The sequence below is a fragment of the Sceloporus undulatus genome, chromosome 1, assembly GCF_019175285.1.
Source record: "Sceloporus undulatus isolate JIND9_A2432 ecotype Alabama chromosome 1, SceUnd_v1.1, whole genome shotgun sequence".
NCBI lineage: Eukaryota > Metazoa > Chordata > Lepidosauria > Squamata > Phrynosomatidae > Sceloporus > Sceloporus undulatus.
Window position 1 is genome coordinate 280,420,649 of NC_056522.1, and position 23,992 is coordinate 280,444,640.

General features: G+C 40.5%; 1 protein-coding gene across 1 annotated transcript in view; it reads left to right on the forward strand.

Moving 5' to 3' along the window:
- The window catches only part of MICAL2 (microtubule associated monooxygenase, calponin and LIM domain containing 2), a 189,584-nt gene that overhangs the window by 141,975 nt on the left and 23,617 nt on the right, over positions 1-23,992 (forward strand). Inside the window, exons 27-30 of the mRNA XM_042459493.1 lie at positions 6,084-6,273; positions 8,877-9,022; positions 13,802-13,879; positions 21,250-21,347. Coding sequence (XP_042315427.1) covers positions 6,084-6,273; positions 8,877-9,022; positions 13,802-13,879; positions 21,250-21,347 — 512 coding nt within the window. The remainder of the gene's footprint in view (positions 1-6,083; positions 6,274-8,876; positions 9,023-13,801; positions 13,880-21,249; positions 21,348-23,992) is intronic.

The window sequence follows — 23,992 nt, forward strand, 5'->3', positions numbered from 1 at the left end:
CAGGGTAACCATACCACAGCTGCTTGTGATCGTAACCTGTCGTTCAATAAAAAAACTGGTCGCAAGAGGAGGGAAGAACAATTTGAAGTACAAACCATTGTCCCAGTTCCAGTTTAGGCCTGGGTGACGGCTGTGCTTAGGCATAGATGGCCCTCCAATATGTTTCCATTGCCAGTTGGAAAGCTTTCTCAGAAGCTGGCTTTTGTGTCCAGGCCAAAAGATATGTAGGATGGCAGTTTGAGAATGCAAGGAGAGAGCTGTGATAATTATAGCCATGGAACAGCTGCTCAAAACTGTCCCCCAGGCTAACATTTGAGCTGCATCATAATCTCTGGAGCACAACCATTTGCCTTGTTATACTTTTATGCTTTGTGCTCTATAATGCTAGTTTCTCCACTGTCTACTAATCACCGACCTATTTAGTTAACACTGCATGTTCAAATGTGAAGCCATCACACTTTGGGACTAACTGTTTTTGGCTACGTTGCTGAAGCCATATTCTCTGGTCACCTTGTTAGAAAATAGACATTTCCTGTGGACCCTGGCCCGTTCAGCTAGCCTTTAGGTATCCCTTGTGTTCAGTTTCTGTTATGCCACAGTGTAGGTTTTTTTTTCTCCTGCTTTCTACAAATCTTTGTAGTTTTGGTAAATCTCAGACTAGAAATATGTGACAGATTTCCCAAGATCAGTTCAATACAGCAGTGAAAACTTCAACTTAAACAAGTACTGGATTGTGGTTGTGAGGGGGAGGGATGTGTTTCAACACTGCCAATGCAGGAGGGTGTGGTTGTCAGATGTATTTTTGTGGTTTGGAGTCATCATGTGTTTTCTGAGTGATTAGAGGGCTTAACTTGGGACACAGTAATTCCTGTCTTGAGTACCTCTCTGAGGACTTTTGCTTTGCTCTCAGAGTCCTGCAGGAAAGAGTGAGAACCAAAACAGACATGGGTTAAGTCCAAAAGCTACAAAAGAGTCTAAAGCAGACAGACCTATCTAAGAGAGATGTTGATGCTCAGGGTTCAGGAGAGGCAGGCAAAGACCGGAGGGATCAGGGAAGGTGAGATGGTTGACAATAGGTTTGGGAGGCAGCAGAGACAAAGGAAGGGGAGAAAAGAACAGTCTGTTCCCTCAGGGTAGGGAACAAGACTTTTATATGACTAGCAGAACTAGTAGTATTGTCTCTATGTGTGTGTGTATGCACTCATGCTTTCAAGTTGCCTGTCGACTTATGGTAACCCCATGGATTTCAAAGGGTTTTCTTAGGCAAGGAATACTCAGAGGTGGTTTTGCCAGCTCCTCCTCTGAAATGTAGCCTCCAGCACCAGGTATTAGTTTGTGGTCTCCCATGCAAGTACTACCTTGGGCTGACTCTGCTTAGCTTTAGGATTGGTAACCTGAATCCTCCAGGCTGACCAGTTTCCATTTTTCTTCTTATTACTGTGAAGCACAAATCTGAGTCAACTCTAATAACTTCCTCCCTTCCTCGTCCTAGCCCAGCAGAAGAGTAAGGTGCCTGGGCTTGACTCAGTTATACTCAGATGACACCTTATATTAGGCTAGTGAAGACATGGCCAAGCTTTCTGGAGTGTCTACTTCCTCAACTTCTACTATGAACATTAAAGCAGAATACAAAAACCCAGGAATCGAGCTACTTTATCATAAAGCAGAAGATAGGTAACTGCCTCTGGCAGCAGTCATGGAAGCTCACTAGTATCCCCTCTTGGTGGGCAGAATATGCCACATGCCATAATGTGCACCTTTTAAACTGGCATGTTATCATCAGAGGGCTGAACCAAAAGCAAAGCAAATAAAAGCCTCCTGCATTTTTGGTGGCCTCCAACTCATTTGAATGTTTGCACAAATGGAAAATAAAATGATAACAAACTAAAATCATTTTAAAAAAGTAAAAACATATACATAATTATTTTTTCCCATTTGAACATAGGGTTAAAACTAGCTGGACTTCACTGGAAGGGCAAGATGAATAAAAAGTATTAGCCTGATATTAGACAGAATTAAAGTTTGGTGTCAAATAATGCTTCCAGGAGCCAAGGAGAGAGAGTTAAAGTACCATAGCCAAAAGAAGCACCACCTGCCACCACCATCCTGGCCACAGAAGTGGAGAGACTCAGGTATAGTGCCCTGAAGATGATAATATGTTAATTAGGAGCACTCAGCTTGAGTTGGATCAAGTCCTTTGACACCTGGAGGAGAGTTGTATAGATACCATGGATCTTCAAAAGGACAAATATATATTAAACTTGTACTCTCACTAGAAGGTAAAGTGACTAAAAAGAGACTGCCATATTTCAGACATATCATGAAACATAACATGATTTACAGAAAATATGATAATGTTCACTAAGTCAAAAGTGGTAGGAAAAGAGGAAGAACACAGACTGATGGATTTAATAAAGGGTGCGGCAGCCCAAAGCTTTCATCAGGGCTGTAGATGATTGGGCTTCTTGGAGGTCTCTCATAAAGTCACTGTACATCAAAGATGTGATGGCAAATAACACCATCAATGGTTTTTGTGGGGTTTTCGGGCTATGTGGCTATATACCAGATATTTCTCTGAAGATGCCAGCCACTGATGCTGGTGAAACATCAGGAAGAAACTCTTCTAGAACATGGCCACATAGCCCAAAAAACCCACAAAAATCTATGGATGCCAGCCATGAAAGCCTTTGACTTCACCATCAATGGTGTTTGTGGAAGTCTAAGATCTTACAAAGACAGTACAGTATTCAGGTTTAACAGATCTCTGTGTGTACAAGTCCACATGATGCAGAAGATCTGTGGTTGGATTTTCCGTTTGATTTTTTAATTAAAAGTAGCCATGGGATAGAAGTTGGTCTGGATCACTTTTCACTTTCCACATTGCTCTTTTCTCTATGACCGTCTAATTAAAAAGATTGTATGTACAGCGCTGTGTAAATTTACAGCGCTTCATAAATAAAGGTTAATAATAATAATAATAATAATAATAATAATAACAATAACAATAATAATAATAATGATCCAGCCCTGATTCCCATCCCATCCTGTGTCAAAGCTATTATGAGCCAGAGAGCAGTATTATATACACACCCCTCCAGCTTTGAGGGCAGAGAAAACAGTTTAAGTGAAGGATATTAAGGTGGAGTGGAAATTTTGCCCAGTGCTATGGTCCCAACCATATCATCCTCCTTGACATTATTGTTTCTAAATTTTAAAGAAAGATTCTATAGAATCACAGATCTTGTGTACTGTGTGTGTACAGTTTGATGTACCCTAAACTGTTTTATTTCTCAGGAACCTAGGGATTGCTTAGATCATTGTTTACACTGTAGAAGAATCCCTCTCTTGTTGATCTCTTTGACTTTGGGTATTTGAAGAAATTTGAAGGTTTCTTCAAATAAGAATATTGTCTGGATGAAGGCGAAAGATAAACTACTCATGCTGTGTGGGCATTGTTGCTTTATTTTGTTATTTCATGGACAGAATCCATGAGAGGAAATGAAATTTTTCACCTTTGGCCTCTGGATTTTTCTTTAAAGTTAGCAGATGTGCAAGCTATGTGATACCAGTCAATGCAAACTGGAAGACAGCTGATAGTTGGGTTGAAGCAATGAGAGTACGACTTAGTAAGCCTTCTTAGGCTCACACACTCAGCATTCTACTTTTCTCTCATGCCCTTCATCTTCTAGCATGCTTTTCCCATTTTAACTGAACTGCATCATGCAGGATTGTCATACTGTGATAGTGTGGTTGACTTTAACTATGGGTACATGAAGCAACTTGGTTTCAATATATAACTTGTGAAGCCGGCTTGTTTAAACTAATCATGGTTAAGATTAACCATAGTTCAGTGTTCATAATTCAGTGGCATGCTGCACTGTGGTTAAATCTATGGATGTTAATCTAAATTCATCTAAGTGGAAACTTTTGATCTCTTCATCATTAAACTGGAGAAGACAACAAAGATGTTTGGAAGCCTAAATTTCACTGAGGCTAATTTTTGCAACACTAAACCCCAGTTTAGGATTATGTACATATGTAGCCAGTGCCACAATGTCTATGTGGGGATGCCCATTAATTTAGATGGGAGTGGGAAACTGCACATGAGGTGGCAGCGCTTCATAAATAAAGGATAATAATAATAATAATTTAATTTTCACCCCTGAGCATTAGTGCATTGACAGCACACCAGAAACAGTCTCGTCACTATTTTCAGAGAAACAAGACCTTGGATCTGGGGGTATGAAACAAAACTACTGTGTTTGCAAGCAGGTTTTTTGTTAGCATTTGGGAGATGGGAAATTGCTTGAAAATTGGCCTGGATTTTTTTTTTTAAAAAAAATATTGAGGTATTGAGAGCTTTGAGGAATAGCTCAGAGCTTCACTTTCTCCACTCCCATTTTAGAGGATAGCTAATCAGTATTTGAGTAACAATGGAGGATATCTTATCAGTGGCTATTTACCATGATTATTAAATGAAACTTCCATGCTCCAATGCAGAATACCACTAGATAGCAGCTGCTGAGACAGCTGATCACTGTCCTACCCTGTATGCGTGCCCCCCCCCCCCAGGTCATCTCCTTACTGGATTGGAAGGTGAATTCTGAAAACCACCATGTTCTTATGTGGTGGAGAAAGTCTTCAGAATGCTTTTACCTTATCTGAGATTTTTGTTTTCTATGTGCAACTGTTCTTAGGCCCATTGATGAATCTTGAAATGTAAGTCTGAATTAGTACTTTAAATGATTAACCACAATGATAAAGGCTTTAACTCTAATTGAAGGATTTAGGCCCTTTACAGACTGGCCTGAAAGGTCAGCCTGGGGGGCAGACTCAGGGCACAGCATCCTGATGATGCACAGCTGACTCTGCCCCCCAGGGTGCCCTGATGCCGTGTTCCACTCCATACAGCACACGACACCATGGAGAACCTCTGGCTCTGCATACAAATGATGCCGCACCAAAGGAGCACCATATAGCCATGCCGCCATGGCTATGGCACTCTTTCAAGGGTGCAAAAGGGAGCCGCCTTTTTGCTTCCTCGAAAGGCCAGATCAGGGCCATGGTGTGAGGTTGCCATGGACCTGGTCCGGTGTATCTGTAGAGCCCCTTAGACGACATGTTGTGCTCAGAATTTTAATTGTTGGGATATAGTGCATGCGCACCATATATGGGTGCACTATACACGGCTTTCAGCTTATGCTGAAGCCGTGCAGCAAAAGAATGAATGGTGTGCATTCTGTAATGCCATGAGCACAAGCCCCATTATATTCAATCGGGCTCGAGCATACACGCTTTTTGCCTTATGTGGGGGGGGTCCATAAATGTACATTCACTTTGTCTAGCACAAACACACAGTTCTTGAGGAGCCTTTATTGATGTCCTCTCTGGCTTTAAGCCACAAAAATGCATATGCAAAAGAAACTCTTAAGGAGGAAACATATCCAAGTCTTGTATAATCCACATCAGCCAAATACTTGAATGAAAGGCTATTTCCTCTCACTGATTTGAATGAACTAAATTCATATAAATGCACATTATCTGACTAAACAACATTTTTTGTAAGCAAGCCTAATATCTGATTCACGGGGGAATTATTCCAGGGGACCATATGACAACTGTCACTACAAATAAGATATGATGTATTACTGCTGTAGCCATTGTGGGCAAGTGCAAGCATTTGAGAAACGTTTCCATGTAATGTGCACTGACTGTCCCCAAGGGTATGCTTGAACAGAGAATGCAATTACAAACTTAGGCAATCCATAAAATTCAGCTTCAGTTTCTCAGAGAGGTGATTCCTCCTGTCAAGGCAGATGCTTTATGGTTAACTAAGACATAGGACTCTGCTTTCCATTTGTATTTTATACTGTATGGGCCCTGTGGCAATGCCATGATACATTTTGGCTGGAAAGATGCACAAGATACACAGGTAATATGAGAAGTACAAATAGAAGAAGTGTCAATTGTTCACACTTCCTCTCCACTAAAGCCATTGTAGCATTAGAGCATCCCTGAATAGGTGGTGTCATGCCAAGAAACTATCACATAAAGTGTGTTTTCCTATCCTTCATTTCCTCTAGATTGCTACATCTGCCCAATAGATGTTCCAGTCTTCCCAAAGAAATCCAGGAATATCCCTGTTTTTGATTTGAAAGGCAAGTGTCCCTCTGTGTCTTCTGAGTGGGCCTTGGTAAGAGTTATCCCAGAAGAAGAGATGACTGAGCACAACCTTCTGGCTGTTCGCGTGATGGTTACCAGTGATGGAAGCAGGTATTTGGAGATGGGTTTATTTGGTAACTGATACAAGGAAGGAAGGAAGGAAGGAACGAACTTTGAAGACCATTTGTTAAACTAAACAGAGGAGGTGGTATGGACAATAGAAGAAAAGAAAAGAAAATGAGGAACATTAATTTTTACAGCTGTCTTGAACCTCATAGACATATGATTCACTCACAGAAAATCTTTACATCCCACACAATAGTCTGAGTCAGATGGAGGAAAGGGTAATTGAATCAAGATTGCCTCTGATAAAAAATTACAGTACTAGTGGAGGTTTCTGTAGAGAAAGCAGATTGTAAGTCAAAGGTCACTACTCTGATAAATTCAGATGAGCCCTCACTTCTGCTGCATTGAGCTACTTGACGTTATGCTTCCCAGACCCACCTATGGATGTTGCACGATATGGAAAAATTATCCCTAAATTATGATGTCATACTTCAAAAAGGAAAAAGTAGCAGGGTATTTGTGATCAGAGCTTGGAAATACCAGAATCCTCCAGCCAGCCTCGCTAGTGGTGGCCCTGGTATGCAAAAAAGTAACTTTTCCCACTCCTGGATTCTGATAGACACACTGGGCATTGATAATATGACAAGGGGTGTTTTCAGGGTGTGTCACACTATAGATGGCCTCTGCGAACCGTGAAAACTTTAAGGTGCAGTGTTCAGTGCTTGCAGTTAAGTTTCATAATGATCCAGTCTCCTATTCACCTCAAGGTTGGCACAAGTTGGAAACAAGAAACAAACAAGAAATCACATCTAGTACAGATATGGGGAGGAAATGTTACATAATGGAACAACAGTTTAAAAAGTGGATTTGTTTCTAAAATGATTTCATCCCACCTTCATGTCTAAAATGAAACAAATGCACTCTTGTTACTTTCAAGTTCTCTTCTGTAAGAAACAGAAACGTAGTGAAAGAAACATATCTATATTTCTCATAGGAAGGATTCCTGAAGCTGACAAGGAGGCATTGGCTTTCATTGCTTAGGACTACAAACTGATACGGCTAGGGACATTCTGTAGGAAAGGGATGAGGAGTGATCTTGGAACGCTCTGAAAATGACAAATCATTTTTTAAAAATGAAGCTGTAAACAAAAGATAGCTTAGAGATAGCATCAGGCTTATAGGATCTACAACATGAGTCTGAAACAAAAGATACATGTTTAGGCCTGAATTAGATAACTAGAATAGGTACATGGAATTAATTTAACTTACATAAGTGTTAACTTGACACATTCCTATTAATTTAATGGGTCTACTCTAGTTGGGGCTAAACATTGTTTTTAGGCCTTCAAAGTAAAAAAATTCTGTGGACAGGGATTTTGTGTGAGTTCCAAAACTGGACAAAGTGTACAGTTCCTCTACAGAAGAAGCTACTGTATTCTTGATTTTTCCACATTTTCTTTATTTTAGCACTAATGCTTAATTCTGAAGAAGGGAGTTGTCCTGTGAAGCTGTATTTAAATAACCAAGGTTGGGGAATCCTAGTTCAAACCTACCTTCTGTTTACCCTTGACTTAATGGTTGTCATCCTGGCTTAATTGCTTTGTTCAGCCTTTCTGTAACATGGTGTATTTGTACAAGCCTTAGAGGACTAGGGCAACAGTCACTCTGTGCCAATTTGAATGAAAAAGTCCAATGTCATTGTGTTCAGAAGACATTCTGGTTCTATACTGTAATCAGTGAATCAATCCAAAAGACACAGAAAATTGAGGGGAAACAGAAAATGAATGAAAGGGAGAGGGATATTAGATAAATGAAAAAAATGTTTCAGTGTTTGGAAGAGTCAAGAAACAAATGAGCATTTCAGGAAGGAAGTGGAAAACAGGCAAAAATTGTGATGTACACTTCCCTAATAATGGTTGCTAAGTCTAGTAAGATAATGTATATATCTTTTCTTATTGGTGAGCTCAGATTGGAAATGCCAAGGAAGAGTTGGTGTGAAATACCTCTCTGGCCTTTTACATTTCCAATGAAGGAGCACTGCCAAGGCCAGCAGTTCTAATGGAAACAACCTTGGGTTACCATTAAACTTCATTAAAATATATATGCATATAGTATCAACTAGATATAAGGATAAAACTGAGACAGCCTCAGATTCTAGGGAAGAACTTAGGTCTAATCTGCACTGCAGAGTTAATGCAGTTTGATACTCCTTTAACTGCCATGGCTCGATGCTATGGAATTCTGGGAGCTATAGTTTTGTGAGAGATTTAGCCTACCAGGATTCCATGGGATGGCACCATGGCAGTTAAAGTGGTATCAAATTGCATTATTTCTGTAGTGCAGATTTGACCTCAGTGTAATAGATATAGCTAAGGCATTTGCAATCAACTGGGTAGCTAGTTAGTCTGTCATAGCAAAAAATAATTTTAAAAAATCTATTTATTTAATTTATATCCCATTTTACTCCCAGTATGGGACTCAAGGCAGCTTAGCTTTAAGGTGACACTTGGCTATTATTTTAAACCAGTGTTTTAAACTAAGTTACTGAGAATATTTAAGTTACAAACACCTATGCGCACCCTGTAAGATTTATTAACCAAAGTTGTGAATTCTGATAACAGGTCTTTCTCTTTCCCTCTTCTTTTTAGCTCAGAAGTAGAATCTGATTTTTATGGTTATTCCTCCATGTCTGAATTTAATGAAGGGCCATTGCCTGAGCTGAGGAGACCACTGTTATCAAACACAGATTTGGAGAAGGAGAAAGAATTCTGTGCAAAGTCCAAAGCTGCAAATGGTAAGTTAATTTAAGCAGCAAATATTTGTGGCTTTAATACACCGTTCATCCAATCAATGCCAACAAGGTGTCCTTTAAAAACTGATGGTGACCAGAGAGTGATGATGTAGTTTAGTTTTTAAAGATACTTTTACCTTTTAACTTTGAGGATTTGCAGCTTCTTGATCCTGAAAATTGAGGTAACAGGACAGCTAAGCTGATGGCAATCAGAAGTGGGATGAGGGATGGGAAAATCTGTCAGTTTTGCACTGGGACTTTTTACGCAGGGACGTAGCCAGGATTTTGGGAAGGGGGGTCCAGACTAAGTGCCACCATTATAATGGGGCTTGGGTGCGGTGGTGCAGCAACACGCACCATTCATTTTTCTAACGGAAGGGGGGTCTGGACCCCCCCCCCCTTGGCTACGTCCCTGTTTTACACCTCATCTTGCCAAGAAGGAGGCAATGTTTTTGGGGTCCTGAAAATCATGGATTCCGTTCCTTGGTGCCTGTTGGAACCATTAGTTCCTGCCCCTGTTCTGACATATTTCTCACTGCCTATCCACATACATGTAGCTCCTTGTAGGGAGCAGCAGCATCAAAGCCACCAATGTCACATCTGGCCTGGGTACTATAGCTTCTATTGACAGTCATGAATAGGAAGGAATTGGCAAATGTTGGCACATCCTTCAAAAATTATCTAAAACAGAATCCTTTATCGTTAGTCAAATCCAGTGGTTACAGCTATTCCCAATAAAGAGAGGACTATGTTGTACCTACCTGGTGTTAGAGATAAGCCTATCAGGGAAGAAAAATAGCAACCCTCTGCTAACATGGTTGAACAAAACAAGATTCACCCCCATGCCTAAATTCTGTTGTGACTCCTAACTAGAGAAGATCAATTGAATCAATGAAATTTTCCTACTTGTTGACTTCCTATCCACCAATTGATTCAATGTGTCTACTATAACTGGGACTAATAAAGAAGATTTCTGTCCCAGATTCTTAAGTATTAAGCTCTCAAAAATGTTTTTAAAGTTTCTGTTCAATCCCATCTGAAGAAACCTGCCAAGAAAGCCCCATGATAGTTAAAATTAGGGTCTCCGTAAGTTGGAAACAATTTGAAGGCACACAACAACAACAGCAATTAAACAAATAGATATGTCCTAAATATGAAGAAATGTGCAAATTTTGACAAATTCCTATCAAAATGGAACTAAAATTCTTATCCAGGGAGGAGGGTACTGTGATGCTGAACACCTTCATAGAGTACATTTTCACTGTTGTTGTGTTCATTAAAACCATTTCTGACTTATGATGAGCTTATGGTGAATCTATCTTGGAGTTTTCTTGGCAAGATTACTTCAGAAGAGATTTACTATTGCCATCCTCTCAGTAAGAGAACATGTGATTTGCCCAAGGTCACTAAGTGGGTTTCCATGGCTGAGCAAGGATTCAGATCCTGGTCTCCAGAGTTGCCCAATACTCAAACTACACCTCTCTTTTAATAATTAAATGCGACTGCACTCTATATGTGTATGAATGTGCAGATTTAGTGACATTAAAAACATGATACTGACAGACATCTGAAGAGATATTGTTCTTTTTTCTTATAACAGAGTCTTGTTTTCTTTCAAAATGCCTAGATATTTCAGTTGACCTGTCCTTGCTCTGTAACCACAGGTTTCCAGATAGTATTACCTTTTAGCCAAACTTGTTCAGAGGAACATTAGGTGAAGTTTTAGTGGAAAGTTCTGGCTGTGCATTGCAAAGATATACTTGCAGAACAATTACTTGATAAAAAATGTAATATTTTAATCCAAACACCCCAGGCAAAGAATCTTGTATGAATTAAGTTACTGTTTTAGTAAATATTAACTTTTCAAATGCAACAAAGAACCCAGCTGAGATGCTTTGCTAAAGGTACCCACGTGAAAAAACAGTCACAGATTTCCCTTCTCCCACACATTTTGTACAAATAAAGTTAACTTTATTTCAAGATTTGGTTAAGTTCAGAAAGTTGTTCTTATCACCTTCCAGTTCTCTTATCAACATACTCTCCACTGTCATCTGCTGCTTCACATGGTACATCACGTATTTTCCCCTTACTTGCCCTCAGTTTCACTCCTTAGCAATCTTATATCTGCGTCCTTCCCTCACATTGCATATTTTTCCACATCCTCACTTTTGCATTGAACGATATGACCAACTTTTTTCCTGAGCAATAAATTATGTTTGTTGTTTTTGCTCTATTCCCATGGGAATGTTCTTGTTGATGAATAACTTCTACTAAAGAAGACAATTGTTACATTTTCTCCCTTATTTACTTTTTCTGATGTGAAAGCACCCATGCAAGAGAAACAATAAGAGCTATAGAAATGGCTTGCACAAATGAGCTCTTGTGGTGTTAATAATCTAAAATGGAATGGCCATGCAAAAGAGAGGAGGGATGGCATGTTTTAGAGAAGCACTGCTTGGTAAACGTTGCCCTCTAGTGGTTAATGAACCTTTAACTACTAATCCACTTGCCCACTGAATGGCTTTAAACGGCAGTGTCTAAAATGTATGTGATAAAAGAGAAAGTACAGTACTTTGTTTTATGCAGCATACTCTGCTACTTAAAACAAAGTGTTAACATTCGCATGATCATGATGTTCACAAGTGAAGCTAAATGTCTTCAACCCTTTTTTTGTGTCTCTGTATGAAAATCGTTAATGGAAGATGTCCTCTCTAGGCATTGTAGCTTTATATTACCATGATAGATGGAGGAGGAAAAAGGAGAGGAGTTGTGCAAAAATGGCCTGAATTGCAACACTCTCTGTGCCACTTATTCTGGGATCATGAGAATCTTTCATGGTCAGCTTGGAATTGTCAGAGTGTTGTAGAAGGCTTGAAACATGGATGTTGTGGAAGGCAAGGTCACAGAATTTCACTCCTGGATCAAGTAATAGAATATACCTGTATCCCAAGGCTGGATTAAGGGGTGGATGTGGGACAAGGGATGGAAGAAATATTTGCACATTTTTGAATCACATAAAAAGGCAAGGGGATCTCAAGTACAAGGAAACCCTGACAAAGAGAATCTTAGGCATGGCAAAATACTTTGCCATTTTTTTTAGACAAAATTTATCAGACTAGTTTTTGGCATGCACAGAAAAGTGATTTCTGTGTGCAGGAAAGAGGCGTTTTATACTGCAGAAAAGCAAGTTTGTTTTTTAACAGAAAAATTAATATGGTTTTCCCACAAAAATTCCACATATTTTCTTCTGGGCAGACTAATCCCTCACCCACAGATAAGTCTTGGAAACTGCACAACAGGGACTAAATTGTGTGACTTATTCATTCTTGCTGCTGAGAAAAGGTAATGATGAAGCTTATAGTCCCATTTGTCCCATTTGGGGCCCTGGAGCTGCTCCTAAAACAACTCCCCCCACAGACACATTTCAGGATTGGCTTTGCACTCAGGTTGATCAGGCTCAGTAGGACAAAATGAGTCTTTCCTGGATCCAGAAACAGACCCTTTCAGGCTTAATGGAACAGCTAGCTGTAGACAACTGTGTCCCAAATGTGATCACCAAAGCCAGAGTCTCAGGCAGCATATCCTCCAATGATTCATAGAGGGAAACCAGAACACTTGTGGCCAAGCAACATCAGAAGATGATAAGATGGCAGAAGCTGTTAAACAGAAAGAACAGACAAACGTGGAGACTCTGCAGCAGTTTGCTTTTGCCTGAGCCTACTCAAAAGCACAAGACTCTCCCCTCTCCCTTCACAGAGTTTCTGTACTTTGAACTCAGTTTGCAGCAACTGAAGCAAGCTGTGGACAGAAGGGAAAGTGGGACTAGGAGAGAGAAACTAGGACAATTTTAAAATGTTGACAAAGTGGGATGACAGAGGATTAATTGAGACTGTTGGAAAGTACGAGGCAGCAATAACAACACACCTCCTCTTCACTCATATCACAGCTGGGAAATGGTGCCAGGGTCTGTTAGGGGATGTGGAAGAAAACACTCCTAGCTCTTGAGGAAGGCAGCATTTTTATCTCTACGGAATCATAGTACAAGAAGTTTGTGTGAATATGTCCACAGTACATGCAGCAACATGGATCCTCTAGCCTTTGAGAACCCATATGTATTTGTCTCTATTGTATCACTGATATACCTTTCAACTGTCCCAAATTGGCAGTGACAGTCTTGATTAACTTCTTCAGCTGCTTTTATAATGTCTGAGTCAGCAAAAGGGAGAGGAATGGGGTAGAACCTTGCTAAAGTAAACTTCTCCAGCTTCTCTTAGCTTGTGTGATTGTCCTCATTAATAATTATGGCCATCTTGACTACACTCTGATGTTACCTGGCTACACAGTCCCAGTCTCCAACTCTGAAATGTTGGAGGGTATGCACTGATGATCTAGCCCTGGGTCTTTCTAAACAAATGAGGTATCTCATCTTCTTTGTACAGGCAGCCCTTAGGATCCCTACATTTAACTTGTGGGACCTCCCAGAAATTCTTCAAAGCCCTCCCCAATTAAAAAAAATCAGACTGATTTTGGGGTGATTTTCAGTCCCCAAATTGCCCCAAATGTCTCCAAACCACCTGATAAGGCAACAGTTTTCCCCTCCCCTGAACCCTTCCACATCCCCCAAACAGACAAAAATAGAAAAAATATTTTCTGCCAGAGCTGACCAAAATGGTTTCTGGAAGTTTCATCACCCAATGAAAGGCTAAGGGCCTGTGTTATTTTAATGCAAGTCTTTTGTAAAGGGTTTTTTTAAAGTCTCTTTTTCTCTCCTTTTTAAAAAAGCTCTGCAACGAGCCTATAGTCTTCGAGATTCTTCAACATCAAAAAAATACCAGAGCTGGAAGAAGAAAATTCAATCAAGTAAGATAGAGCACAATAATGTTTCTTCATCATCATATATTCATTTTGCTGTATTCGTGATGAAACTATTGTTAACTGAAGCCCAAAGCTGTGTCACACAAATGTGTGTTTTATTTTTATGTTTAATGTTTTAAAAAAAAAGTTTGACAGCAGAAAGAGAAAGACCCTAATCCTTTCCCTTTCAGCTGTTTTTCATATTCAAATTATTCCCCAAGCAATCTTTCAGGAATTCAAGACTAGCTTGTTTGTTCCCTCACAGATCACTACGTCTCCCAGGATATACCTGGTATACCTCTGGCTGAATATATCTGTCTAAATTTATATTCTGCCACTAAGATCAAGGTGGTGTATATTGCTTTGCTTTTCTCCATTTGATTCTGATAACAGCCCTGAGAGGACAGAGGGAAATTCAGGGGCCCAAGGTAACCCAGTGAGTTTCATGGTTCAGTGGGGACTTAATCCATTTATATTTCAAGTCTCAGTACAACATTCTAGCTTCTATATAAGTGCCTCTGCACTATAGAAATAATGCAGTTTGACACCACTTTAACTGCCATGGATCCATGTGACAGAGTCTTGGGGTTGGTAGTTTTGTGAGGCATCAGCATTCCTGTACAGAGAAAGCTAAAAGCTAAAAAAAACCTTGCAAAACTACAAATTCCAGGATTCCATAGGATGGACCTACAGCACTTAAAGTGGTGTCAAACTGCATTGTTTTACAGTGTAGGTGCACCCCATGACTGTCTCTCAGGATACTCTCAGTACTATTTGATGCTGCTTTACTGTCTTCTATCGAGTGGGCTACACAGAGGTCCTGTATTCAACTGTATTCATCTAGTTCTCTCAGCACCATGGGAAAGATAGTTCTGAGGTGCAGAAAACCTGTGAATCCACTGTATATATGCATTCAGAGCATTCAAAGCATCCACCTCTGATATTTTTCCTGTCAGTCCGTGCTGTCATTACTGTAGCATCCACAACAAATAGTTCATTTTTTTTCTTTTATTTTTGTAGCCTCTATGACTGAAGACCGTAAAAACCTCATTTTTGTACAGCTGCACTTTTAGTTGATTGGCTAAAGAGCAAACAATTGGCAAAAACCTTGATCTTTCCTTAAAGGGAGAGATGTGCAGGTGGCTGACCTACTGCCAGCTCACTTTTCAGCTTGCTCTTCCTAATTAAATGTTTGTTTAGGCATTTTGCCTGTTAATTTTTTCCTTCAATTTTGTATTTAAAACTCCCACACGTATCTTGCAAAGAATCTCCAGAGGGAGCTAAAAGCCTTCTGGAAGAAGGTAGTGAAATCTTTAAGATCATGTCACAACCTATTTAGCTGGCTAAAAACTAATTTTAAGGCTTTTTGGAAGCCTTAAAGGCAGTATTTTCATTCTTTTTGCTCTCGAGCAAAAGATCCTATGCTTTAAGTATCTGTGTGAAATTCAAGTCATCTTGGTTACAAATAGAATTTATAACACTTGTCACTTGTCGTGGAGGGGGATTAATTTGAGTTCAATTTGGATTTCTTGTCTCAAATGAGTGCATTTCATGGTGTCAGTATTGTCAATACTAAAGACAGCTGTATTTGCTTCAAGGTTGAATCTACACTGCAGAAGTAATGCAGTTTGACACCACTTTAATTGTCATGACTCAGTTCTGTGGAATTCTGGAATGTGTGGTTATTTGAAATATTAAACTTCTATGTCAGAGAGATTTGGTGCTACAACAAACTACACATCCCAGGATTCCATAGAGAGGAGCCATGACAGTTAAAACACTGTCAAGTGGCATTAAATGTGCACTGTGAAAGTAGGTCTATAGTCACATTAGGTGCAGATTGCTCTTTATTTTGGGTCACACAATCAATCAGTCTTTCTATCAGTTTATGATGAAGCAGAGTTTCAAATGTTCAAGTGCTTATGTCAAATGCATTTATTTACTCCGCCTGGAATGCAAGCACCTGTTCATACAAAATTCATAGTGGTTTGCTGCTGTCACATTTATTCAACTTTTTTATTTTAGCATTTATCTGGGAAGAATGGGCTAATGATAAAGCACAGAAGTGTAAGGGAAGAGAAACTCATACTATTGCTAGAGTATTTAACAAGACTGCTTCCATTCCACCCCCATTTTTTAAAAAGAAGATATTCTAAAGTCAGAAGACATGCAGAGAAAAGCAACCAAATGGATCACCAAGATCTTTCCATTGCAGAAGGGGTGCAGACCCTGAGCTGTTTATTTCAGGAAGGAAAAGATGACTAGGGGAATGGGACCTTAACAAGTTTTATAAATTGTTTAGTGTGAGGAGAGCAGAGAGAAAAAAATATTTCTCTTTCTCATTTCTAGAACTCAGCATCAATCAATGGAGAGTAGTTGATAATAGATTAAAGACAGGCAAGATATTTTTTCACAAATGAAACATACACATCCATTAGTTTGTGGAATTTGCTGACATAAGATGTGATAGTAGTGATAGCCACTGGCTTAGTAGTCTTTAAAATTACATGTGTTAAAAGGTTAGGTTTTATTTGTACATATTGATCATCATAAATACAGCCTCCAGGTGCAGAGGTCCTTTTTCCAAAGCTTGGCAGTAATGTGTTATGAGTAATTATGTTACCTGTAATATATTATTTTTTGTGGTAATGAGGGCATGATTATATTCCTTTTGCAAATAAAACAATAACTGTGCATATACTCCCCTCTGTATGATGAGTAATGATTAGTTGTTACTTTTTAGCTTTTTTGTGAGAAATGCTTTTGGGTTCACTTTAAAGGCTCCACCCCATGCAATTTTAAGCTTATTTTTGTAAAAGGGTACTTAAAATTGTCTGTAATAGTAACAAAGTACCAGGGGATGGAGTGCTTTGTAAGGAAAAGTAATAATTTGGAAAAGAAAAACATTTTTGAAAGGCAACTTTTCGAGCTTTGGATCTTGTTCAGGATACCTGCTGTTAGAGGTTTACTGTTATACCTTGTTGATGGCTGACCATTCTTGGAAACCAGGTGATAGACTAGACAGAAATTTGGATTAATCCAGCAGAACTGTTTTGTGTACCTTCTATTCTTAGAATTCTAAGATTTAACCAAGAATCTACAGTCTGCCCTTCCATTACGTGGGGATTCGTTTTGGACCCCACCCCCACGTAAGGGGAATATATATATGCTCAAGCCCCATTTAAATGAATGGGGCCCATGCACATGGCGGCGCAGCGGCACAGCAGCGCACACCCACCACAGGTGCGCATGCTGTTATCCTTTCAGGGGGTAGGGAAAACCCTTCTTCCAGAGTGGCTTTCAGCATATGCTGAAAGCTGCATAAGGCGCACCTGCGTATAACACGGGGGCACTGTAGTTTACATATTTCTTGTCCGAAAAGAAGACCATGGAAAGCTGGAGAGGTTCAGACTGGGAAGTCTGAGGGCAACACATACACAGAGTGCAGGTGTATATGCCAGTGGTGTGTCATCTGTATGATTTTAATAAATAGGTTTTAAAACCATATTTATACCTTAAAACTAGCCCTAGGCTTGGTAACAAAGGCTGAAAGACTTGTCTCAGCAATCAACAATGGGCTTCTGGATGGTTGATGGCTTTAACAAAATCAGGGATTGCATCATGATATTCCTGAGATGGGTGGATGGAGAAGTTTGACTGGGAAAACAATGGGGGGTAGGCAGAGGGAGGTTGGCATACTGCCTTAAGTATGAAGAGAGCCTTTTGTCTCAGGTTTTGAGAGAAAATGCAGATTGCTTGGAGGAAGGAAGAAGCACTTTAGATTTGATGGTTTTGTTTATCTAGATGGCCACATGACTTGGGGGAAATTATCTATTTTCCCTGAAAATTTGACCTAGTTTTCCTGAATGGTCATGGATCTCTCAACAGCATGCTGTCTCTAGGTAATTTAGAAGGATGTATCTGCATTATGGTCAAGAACCAAGTAACCATTTTAAGATCAGCACCCCAGATTTTTATTCAACCATCAGTTCATCTTTATAGTTCTGAGTTGTTCTACTTGGTTATTTGTTCCACGTCTTATTCTACTTGTTTGTTCTATTCTGAATATTTGGACTGTTTTCTTGCATTTCACCTGGGACTGAAGATTTATAGAATACAACCTACACATTGTATAGGAGAACAAAACACTATGCAAGATAAGAGTGACCTATTGTTTACATACGACAGGTGTAAGGAAAGTAAAGAACGATCCACATATTTCTGGAGGATCTTTTCCCAGACTTACCATGGAACCCTACTGAAATGAACGATCCCAGCAAGTTGACCATAGAGTCATGTCCCAGAGATTGCTAAGGAGAACACCTCCCTAGCATTTCTAGGTTCTCTACCATGATTCTATGATCAACTTCCACCAGAATCATACCATAGAATCATGCTGGCAGACCTAGAAAATGCCTAGAGTGAACATATTTTTTTGGACATGGATAAGGGAAACTGCATATATTGGTTCCACAGAGGTTGGGTGGCCATCTGTCGGGGATGCTTTGATTGAGAGTTCCTGCATAGCAGGGGGTTGGACTGGATGGCCCTTGTGGTCTCTTCCAACTCTCCGATTCTATGATTCTATATGGGGATCATACTGTACGTACATCGGAGCTGGCTCTACTATTACACAGTGTTGCAATAGCCTCAGGGAATAGCTTTGGGGACTTTCTACTAGGCTCTAGGTGTAATGTAGGTTGATTTGAACAGGTGAGTGGTGCCTCAGCCTACAAAATGTTTTGAGTGGGCTTTATGCTTTTTACAAGGAGATGAATTTGGCATTAGACTGTATGGTTGTGAAAGTTTGCAAGATCCAGGCTGTACCTTGTTTGTTAATTCTGCAGGGAACAGCTGAAATAATTATTCTTGTTTGTCAGTCCACTGGATTTGTAATAACATGTATTTTGATACATGTGTTGATTTTATCCAAAGCTTTACAAATATTTTCTGCATTCATTATGCTGTTGACAAAAATACATCTACAAATTCAATATCAAGTTATGTGATCCAAGAATCCATATTGCAGGGGAAAGCATCATCTCTCATGTTGTGAAGAACAAAAAAGCATTGCTTCTATTACATTTCGGGTGTGTTTTTTTCAAAGTCTTTGACAGCTGCTGCTTTTGTCCCCTGCTGAGCTTAATTGGCCCCACCAGGAGCAAAGCACAGTCATTCAGTCAATGAAGGGAAGAGTTGGTCTTGAATTCCATTGTGTAAAGGGCTGAGCTTTGATGAGAAATAACGGAACAGTCAAAATTCTACCACACCACACCATTCCTAAGATGCAATTAGAAAAGCAGATGCAACTTCTTAATGGCAGGCTGATGGTGATTTCTCAAATAATAGTGTTACTCTTGTTGAGGCAAGATGAAAAGACTGGCCTCACTAACAATCAGGGGATCTAAAAGCTGGGGTAGAAGTCAATAATTGGATACTGAAGATCCAATTTGGAATTTCAAGAGGAAAAAGCCCTGGAGAAGTTTGATGAAAAGTCAATAATTTTCCATAAAAGTATGCCAGTGTGATGTAGTGGTTAGAATGCTGGACTAAGGCTTGAGAGATTGATGCTTTGGTCTCTCCTGAGCCATGAAACTCACTGGATGACCTTGGGCTGCATTCTCTGTCTTGATCTATCTCACAGTGTTGTTGGGAAGATGAGGAGAGGAGGGAAGAGCCATCTATATCTCCTTGAGCTTATTGGAGGAAAGGCTGGATATAAAAGCAACCAATAAAAGATAATCTAGGTCTTCCCTTCTTACTGGGGATCCCAACTTGAACCCAGCAGCAACAGAGACATGGAGAAGGGAGATGGCTGTGTCCTCTATTTTCTTAGATAATCTGGAGACACACCAGTTCCCAGGAATGTCCAATTCATGCTGGCCAATCAGATGGCCATGTTTTAATATTTGAAAATGTTTAAATATTTGAAAGGATGCCATATTGAGGATGGAATGGCCTTGTTTTCTGCTGCTTCAGACACTAGGACATGGCGCAATGGATTCAAACTACAAGAAAAGAGATTCCACCTCAACATTAGGAAAAACTTCCTGACAGTAATAGCTGTTAAACAGTGGAACATATTCCCTCAGAGAGTGGTGGAAGCTCTGTCTTTGGAGGTTTTTAAACAGGCTGGATTGGTTGAGGGTGCTTTGTTCATCTTTCTGTTTCTTTCGCTATAAAATCCACATGCCTGATCACACAGTCACCATATTTGGAGTGTTACATAATGGAACTTAGGCATGTTACAGACATGCAAAAAGTACATACTAGGTACGTACTAGGGTTAGGAAAGGGCGTCCTTTCCGGACACTCTAACCCTAGTACGTACCTAGTATGTACAAAATGGTGGCGCCCATTCTACATGGGCACCACCATTGGGACATCACAACCGCACCGCCTCCAAACGGAGCGGTGCGGAAGTGACATCCTGGCGCCCTTTCCACAACGCTGGAAGGAGCTCCAAAATGGAGCTCCTTCCAGGTTTGTGTCACTGGGCGCAGCCTTTACACGGCTGCGCCAGCAACACAAATGAGAAAGGGCCGAGCGGCCCCTTTCTCTTCGTCCCCGCCACTGTCGAGTGTCCTTGGGGCATATTTAAATATTTGAAGCCCCAAGGACACCCCCGTGGGGAAGCGGCCTTTTGCCGCTTCCCCACAGCTAGAAAGATATGGGATTATAGGGGAAATTGCATTCTCAAAAGCAAATTTAAGTAAAATATTTAAATATTTGAAGCCCCAAGGACACCCCTTTCCAGGCCGCGGGGAAGCGGCCTTTTGCCTTTTGCCGCTTCCCCACAGCCTGGAAAGTGGCGGATCAGGGCCTCAGAGGCTGCCGCTGTGGCAGCTGAGGCCCCAATCCGGTGGGGAAAGGGGCAGGAACAGGCCTCCCCAAAAGGGCGGTATGTAAACCAACTAAAATAAAAACTAAAGAAAGGTTTGAGATTTAATCAATTTATTTGAGTATCTCCCCAACAATTTGGATTTTTGTATTTTCCTCAGGAATGCACATTTAAGAATCAGTTTTAACCAAACTTGTTATTTAGACTTAGATTTACATTCTGAACATTTCTGTGCATGTCTGGGACTCAGTGGTAAATTTTGGCTTTTTTGTCTGGAAAATTGCTGGTTTGGGTCCATTTTTTTCATGGAGCATGGTACAAAACAAATTTTAAGGATTGCAGGTGCTATCACCCAGATCTTTGTTTCATTCAAATCATGTGTGATATCATCAACATCAGCTCAAGTAATGACAGGTTACACCCAAAACAGAGATGTACATTTAGGCAGCATGATCAATGTTATCAGTTCTATTGGAAGGGGGAGGGCTAATGAGACATCATAACATTTTTTAAATGTTTGCTTTCCCTTTTGTAGCATTTCCTCTATTACACAACAAGAAAAATGGATCATCTTCCAAAGATATCTCTATCAGCTTACAAAACAATACTCAGGATGATTTCAGTGACACAGAGGTAGGTAGCCAAGGATTTTTAATAACACCCCTATAGTATTTTTGTTGTTATGCTGCTTTAACAATTTAACCAACCACTTAATTCCACACACTATAAACTCTAGTACTTCTACTCCTCTTTCTAAAGACAGTATAGCCAACTGATTCTGCAGTGTTGTCTGGGAAGAACATCAGAGTGCCTGGAAAACCTCCAAGACTGCTTCTGAAATCCAGCTCTTTCATCTTTTTTTCAACAATAAAATTCTGTGGAAAGCCGGGATGATAGAAATCATTGATTTCAGAATCCATACCCTCTAACATTTCACAGTTGAAAACTGGGACACAGGTGTGGGCAAGGAATATCAGAGTGTGATCAAGATTAATGAGGAAAAACACAAAAGTTAGAAATGGCTGCAACAGTTTTCTTTTCTAGTCTACAGGAAAGGGCAAGATTCTGTACCCTTTTTCATCTCCCCCCTGCTGAGTTAATTGAGTATAAACTATTTTTGCACTTTGAACTTAGTTTGCAGCAATCAAAGTAAACTGAGGTCAAAAAGGGAAAGCAAGAGGAGGAAAGAGAAACTGGAATACAGTTGGCCCTCCGTTTTCGTGGAGGATCCATTCCGGACACACATACACCCTGCAAAAATGGAGGCTCATGCTTGTTCAAGCCCCATAGGCTTGAATGAAGCATGTGGCAAGGGTGCATGTGCACCATTGCAAATAACGGAGGTCTCCCCTCCGCATATATTCAAGGTTGCGCTCACATTAGGAAGGGAGACTGTATTTTAAAAGCAGCTGAAAAAAATGGAATGGTTTGGGATTAATCAGCAGTCAGGACTGTCCCTGACAACTGGAGGTTATGGAAATCCAGAACAAGCCATACAATAAGCATTCATATGTGCATTTATGTAAAGAAATAGCTTCCCTTCCATGGAAGGCTGAACTGCTTCTTTCCTCTTTGTGAAGAAGGAGTTTTTAATAAATGACCCATGTCTATCTTATTGTTCTGCTCTTGAACTGCTTTCAGTTAAAATTTTAATATATCCTTCTTGTGTTAAGCAATACCTCTATATGGCACGGTACAGAGCACCAAAAAGAGGCACCTCCGTGGCGCTTCTCTTTGCTCCGCAGGAGCACCGCAGCAACGAAATTGCGCATGCTGCTGCGGAGCAAAAAAGGAGCAACTGGAAGCAGCTCTTTTTTGCAGTGCCACTGCAATGCTGCAAAGCGCCAGAGACGGTGCAGTGACATCACAGCTGCGCTGCTCTGTTTGGATGTGGCACAGCTGTGACATCATCATTATGCACCTGATGGGTGTGCCACAGATGTGGCGTGTCCTTGACGTGTGAGGGTTGCCGGGCGTGTGGGCACTCCGTCCACCAGGCAACTCTCGCACATGATGAGGGCACCGCAAAGTCCTGTCAAAAGATTACATTTCCCAATCTTCCCAAATATATTTAACTGCAGTTCCTATCATCCTCAGCCTACACGACAGAGTGATGTCACACTCTACCCACTAATGAATGTGGGCAGCTGCCAAGCACACTTCTTCTGGTGGATAGTGTCTCTGGATAAAATACAGCAGATTTCAGTTATGTTCTGAGAAGCCTGGAACTCTTTGTTTTGCTGTAAAAAAAACAGGTCATCCACACTGACACCTTGCAGATCTAACGTACTGAAAGCTAACGATCTAAGGCTGTAGAGCAGGGGTAGGCAACCCGCGGCCCGCGGGCTGGATGCGGCCCGGCAAGGCCTTGGGACCGGCCCCAGCCCGGTCCTGCCGGCGATTGCCACCAGGGCCTTTGGCCTCTTGCGCACAGGGGCAAGGGGGCAATTGTCTATAGATGCCTCAGAAACATGCATTTATATTAACATTTTTTAAAAAATCAGCAAAATTTTTTGCGTGTCCTCCACTTTTTTAAAAAAAGTGTCCACCATTTGAAAATGTTGTCCTACATTTGTCCCGGTTTATTTATTTATTTAAATTTTTAAAAAATTGTTTAGTTATTTATTTTTTGGCTTCGGCCCCCCAGTTGTCTGAGGGACAGCAACCCGGCCCCCGGCTCAAAGAGATTGCCTACCCCTGCAGAGTAACAAGGAATATCAGTCATTCTGTCACAAGGCTGGCTTTCATCCAGTTAGCCTATAAAAATAACATTGTCTTCTCTTGTTACTTAGAAAATCAACAAATAATGGATGGTAACATTATTTTTTGTGTCTTACCACACAGCTCTGCGTGTGAAAAGTCCTATGAAATTTTTTGTTGTTTGTTATTAACTGCCCTTGAGTTGATCTCGACCCATGGCGACCCTGTGGATGAGACATCTCCAAGACTCCCTGTTCTCCACTGCTCTGCCTAGTTCCTGCAAAGTCATGCCTGTGATTTCCTTAATAGGAGCATGCAGCCTTCCTCTATTTCAAATTCCCATCACCTTTCCTAGCATTATTGTTTTTTCCAATGAGTCATGCCTTCTCATGATGTATCAGAAGTTAGTTTTGTCATGTTGGCTTCCATGGAGATTTTGTCATGTTGACTTCCATGGAGTGCTCTAGGACCCATTTGTTTGGCTTTTTGACTATCCATGGTATCCTCAGCACTCTTTTCCAGCACCACATCTTAAATGAATTGATTTTCTTCCTAACTTCTTTCTTAACTGTCCAGCT